We start from the raw sequence: 3,693 nt of genomic DNA on the forward strand, positions 1-3,693 counted from the left end.
GACCCACAGGTTGAGAACCGCTGCTCTAAATGTTTCCATTTTACGTAACCATAGTACTGTGATCAAAACCAGGAAATTAAAATTAGTGTTCTAGTATTAATTAATCTTAGATCTTATTCAGATTTTGACATTTTTTTCATTACTATTTTTCTGTCCGGGATCCAGCTTAAGATCTTATATTTCATCTAATTGTCATGTCTCTTTAGTCTTCCTCAGTCAGGGATAGCTCCTCAGTCTTTGTCTTTCCTGATCTTGACATTTGAGAGAGTACTGGCCAATTATTTGGTGGAGTACTCCCCTAATTTGGATATGTCTGATGTTTCTTCATAGTTAGATCGAGGTTATACGTTTTTGGCAAGGAAACTACAGATGGGGTGTTGTGTCCTTCTCAGTGCACCATATACATAAGCTGTGAGACATTAACTTTTAAGATATGTTTAGTGTTTCTAAGGTTTAGTTGTATAATTAAATTTGTTGTTTATACTTTACAGTCATTCGTTTTCAATGTGAGGTTTAATGTCCTTCATATTTATTGATTCTTTGACATGATTTTTTATGGATAAGCCATGTGGAAAAGAATTACAGTTTTATGGGTATACCTTTATATCCTTTGATTATTTTTCTTTCTGAAATGTTGTATATTTTGGTCCCTCAATTATTTTTATCAATTTGAAAGGGTATAATACTTTTGAAGTAGTGTCGTTTATTTCTGTTGTCTTTGTACAATCTTTTAATATCATTATTTTGTTTCAGTTTCAATAGTAATGGGAATTCCCACAGTGAAGAGAGAAGTTAAATCTTACCTCATAGAAACGCTTCATTCCCTTATTGATAATCTGTATCCTGAAGAGAAGTTGGACTGTGTAATAGTAGTCTTCATAGGAGAGGTAACTATTTAATTGTTATTTTTTTATCACATGTAATCAATAAGAGTTGAAACCATAATTGAATATTTGAATGTACTTTTATATGCATTTTTAAAACATGTGATGAATAAAGGTTAGGTAATATAGTTCAGCTAATAGTTAAATGTAAGTCTAACTTGTTATGTTTGCCTTAACTTCTTTCCTGCAGTTACAACTCAGGAACAGTATCTGTTTTCAGTACGATAATATTATATACACAGATCTTTAAGAACAGTGAGTCTGCATTTCCATCTGTAGGACCTAAATTTGGAGATTTGCACTGACGTTCTTTGAGAGTTTTGAAACCTGAGGAAGGTTTAGTCTATGCTAACATTTTATCATCTTTTTATTCTCTTCACTCCTTCTCTGTGCTCCCAAGATGCAGCCATCATTATTTAAAAAATCAAAATATGTGAATGGAGAATATTATGTTTCTTACATTTTAATTTCCTCAGAAGATCTAGGGAAAGAATAAATCTTGAGCAAGTTTTTCATAAATAATGAAAAAGCACCGTGGAATAATTTTTTCCTTAATTATTATGTAGAATTTCAGAATGTGAAAGGATTTAGAATACCATCTGATTCTGGCCCATTGATTCCCAGCTTTTCAGTGTTTCCCGTATCTTTCTACATGAAAATGTTCTTAGTGTTTTCCTTAATATAAAAGTAAACACAATGCGTACAGTTCAAAACAATTACAGAAATGTGTAATGAGAAATTGCCTGTTATTCCTCCATGTAGATATAACTATTATTGATATCCTGAAATATAGCTTAAGAAATTTCTCTTATGGCTTGAGTGTGTGTGTATATATCATAGACATTTTTAAAATAAATATCACAGCATCATTTATGGCTACAAAATATGCCATTGTATGATTTTAACATAATTTAATTATTTCTGATTTTTAGACATTTAGACTGTTTCCAAGGTTTTGCTGTTATTTTCAACACGGCATTCAGCATTACTATAAGTGAAGTTTGGTGTCCTTTGTATGGTTACTGAGGTGGACTCAATTTCTAAGTGTGGAATTGCCGGTCAGAGTCCATGTATGTTAACATGTTCACACATAACCACAATGCCCTGCAGGAGTGGAGCCAGTTTATCCCTCTTCCCATTACCCCGGCCCCATGTTCTGCTAGTTAATTAATATCAGTCTTTAAACTTCTTTGTCAGTTTGATGGGTAAAAAATAAGATGTTGCTTTTGTCAAACTTGGATTTCTTTACTGAGTGGGGTTAAATGTTGGCTTATAGAGTTTTGTTGACCATTTGTATTTATAATTATTTTCATAACCTTTGCTCATTTTTTTATTTGTAATTTTTTATTTGTAAGAACTTTCGGCAGAGTTTGTTTTTTGCATGAACTTCATTTATGATTTTTTTGTCTTTTATAGAAATCTTACATTTTAAGTAATTAATCATTCGCATATTGTATGCCAATAAAAGTTGGTGCAACCTCCTTGGAAAGCAATTTGGCAATAGCTATTAAAATTTACAGTATACTCTGTGACCCAACATTCTGCTTTTAAAAATTGACCCAGTAGAAACATTTGCAAGTGTGTAAATGTATTCAAGCACATATACACATTTATATAGCTCCTACATGTGCATTAACAAAAGCATAAAAGAAATAGAGAAAATGGTCTTGTGGAATATACTCCAAACTATTGGTAGCAGGTATCTTGAGAGTTGGGATTTTGGGGAAATGTCACTTTCTATTGTATACAATTTTATAAAAGAACATTTTTTACAATGAGCACGTATTGATTTTTAATCAGAAAAAAGACTTAATACTATAAAAGAAAAAAACCATCCTCTTACACTTGAAAAATAGTATTCAGTATGTAGACAGAGATTAGTGTACATAAAGGTTCAAGACCATCTTGCATTGCCATTCATCTGATCACACTGGGTTTAGAGTCAGACGACCTGTGTTCATGGCCTGGATTCTGCCACTTGAGCAGGTAGTTTTTCTTTCTTCAGCCTCAGTTTCTTCACCTCTAAAAAAATGTTATTGAGCCTTTTAAGCTCAATGTTGATGCAAAGAAGGCACAGGGAGCTCTCCCGTGGAGAGAGGTGTTGTATATTGAAAGTGCGGTGCAAATCAGCAGTATTCTGATCTCTGGAGACTTCTCTCCTGAACTGCTGCAGAATTTGTGTGTGTATTTATATAGAATTTTAATATTTGGAAGAAAATCTGGACTGATCAGAAGACTATTTACAGAGTTCATTGAATTGCCTTTAGGCAATTTAAAATAATCACTACCTTTGGTTCTACCTTGATTAGTACCTTTAACCAAGTCTCGTAGCCTGGGGCTCATCTAACACTAGTAATAAGTGCGTATTCTGTGGCTTTCACCTTGAACTGCTTGTGGGATGGTTCCTAGATCTATTGTAGATTGCTAGATTCTTCCTGAGTTTATATTTTCAACTGCCTACTTGACAACATTGCTTGAATTGTTTTATAGGCAACCCTTAATCTGTCCATAACTAAATTGATCTGGTTTCCTCAAATTGCTTCCCTTCCAGGCTTCCCATCCATTTATTAAAGGGCTTACATCAAAGTATTAATAGTTCTGTGCTCTAGTTATTCTACTCCCCGTTCGTTATGTAGACCTTGTGTGTTCTCAGTTCTGTTTGTGTTATTCCTTAACCTTAAACGTTACCTCTTCCTTCTCTTTCTTATTCATCTTTTAGGTCCCAGCTCATCCCTTTTATAAAACTGTCTCCCATTTGACATTATTTTGGAGTAAATGGGCAAAAGTAAATTTATCTTTTTTTTTTTTT

At 33.1% G+C, this 3,693-nt stretch overlaps 1 protein-coding gene across 6 annotated transcripts in view; it reads left to right on the forward strand.

The window, feature by feature from the left end:
• MGAT4A (alpha-1,3-mannosyl-glycoprotein 4-beta-N-acetylglucosaminyltransferase A) overlaps positions 1–3,693 on the forward strand; it is a 100,705-nt gene that overhangs the window by 51,742 nt on the left and 45,270 nt on the right. For all 6 annotated transcript variants that reach the window (XM_019669215.1, XM_019669219.1, XM_019669218.1 and 3 more), the window contains exon 5: positions 754–887. In XM_019669215.1, coding sequence (XP_019524760.1) covers positions 754–887 — 134 coding nt within the window. The remainder of the gene's footprint in view (positions 1–753; positions 888–3,693) is intronic.

This window comes from Hipposideros armiger, unplaced genomic scaffold (assembly GCF_001890085.2).
Source record: "Hipposideros armiger isolate ML-2016 unplaced genomic scaffold, ASM189008v1 scaffold_550, whole genome shotgun sequence".
In the NCBI taxonomy this organism is placed as follows: domain Eukaryota; kingdom Metazoa; phylum Chordata; class Mammalia; order Chiroptera; family Hipposideridae; genus Hipposideros; species Hipposideros armiger.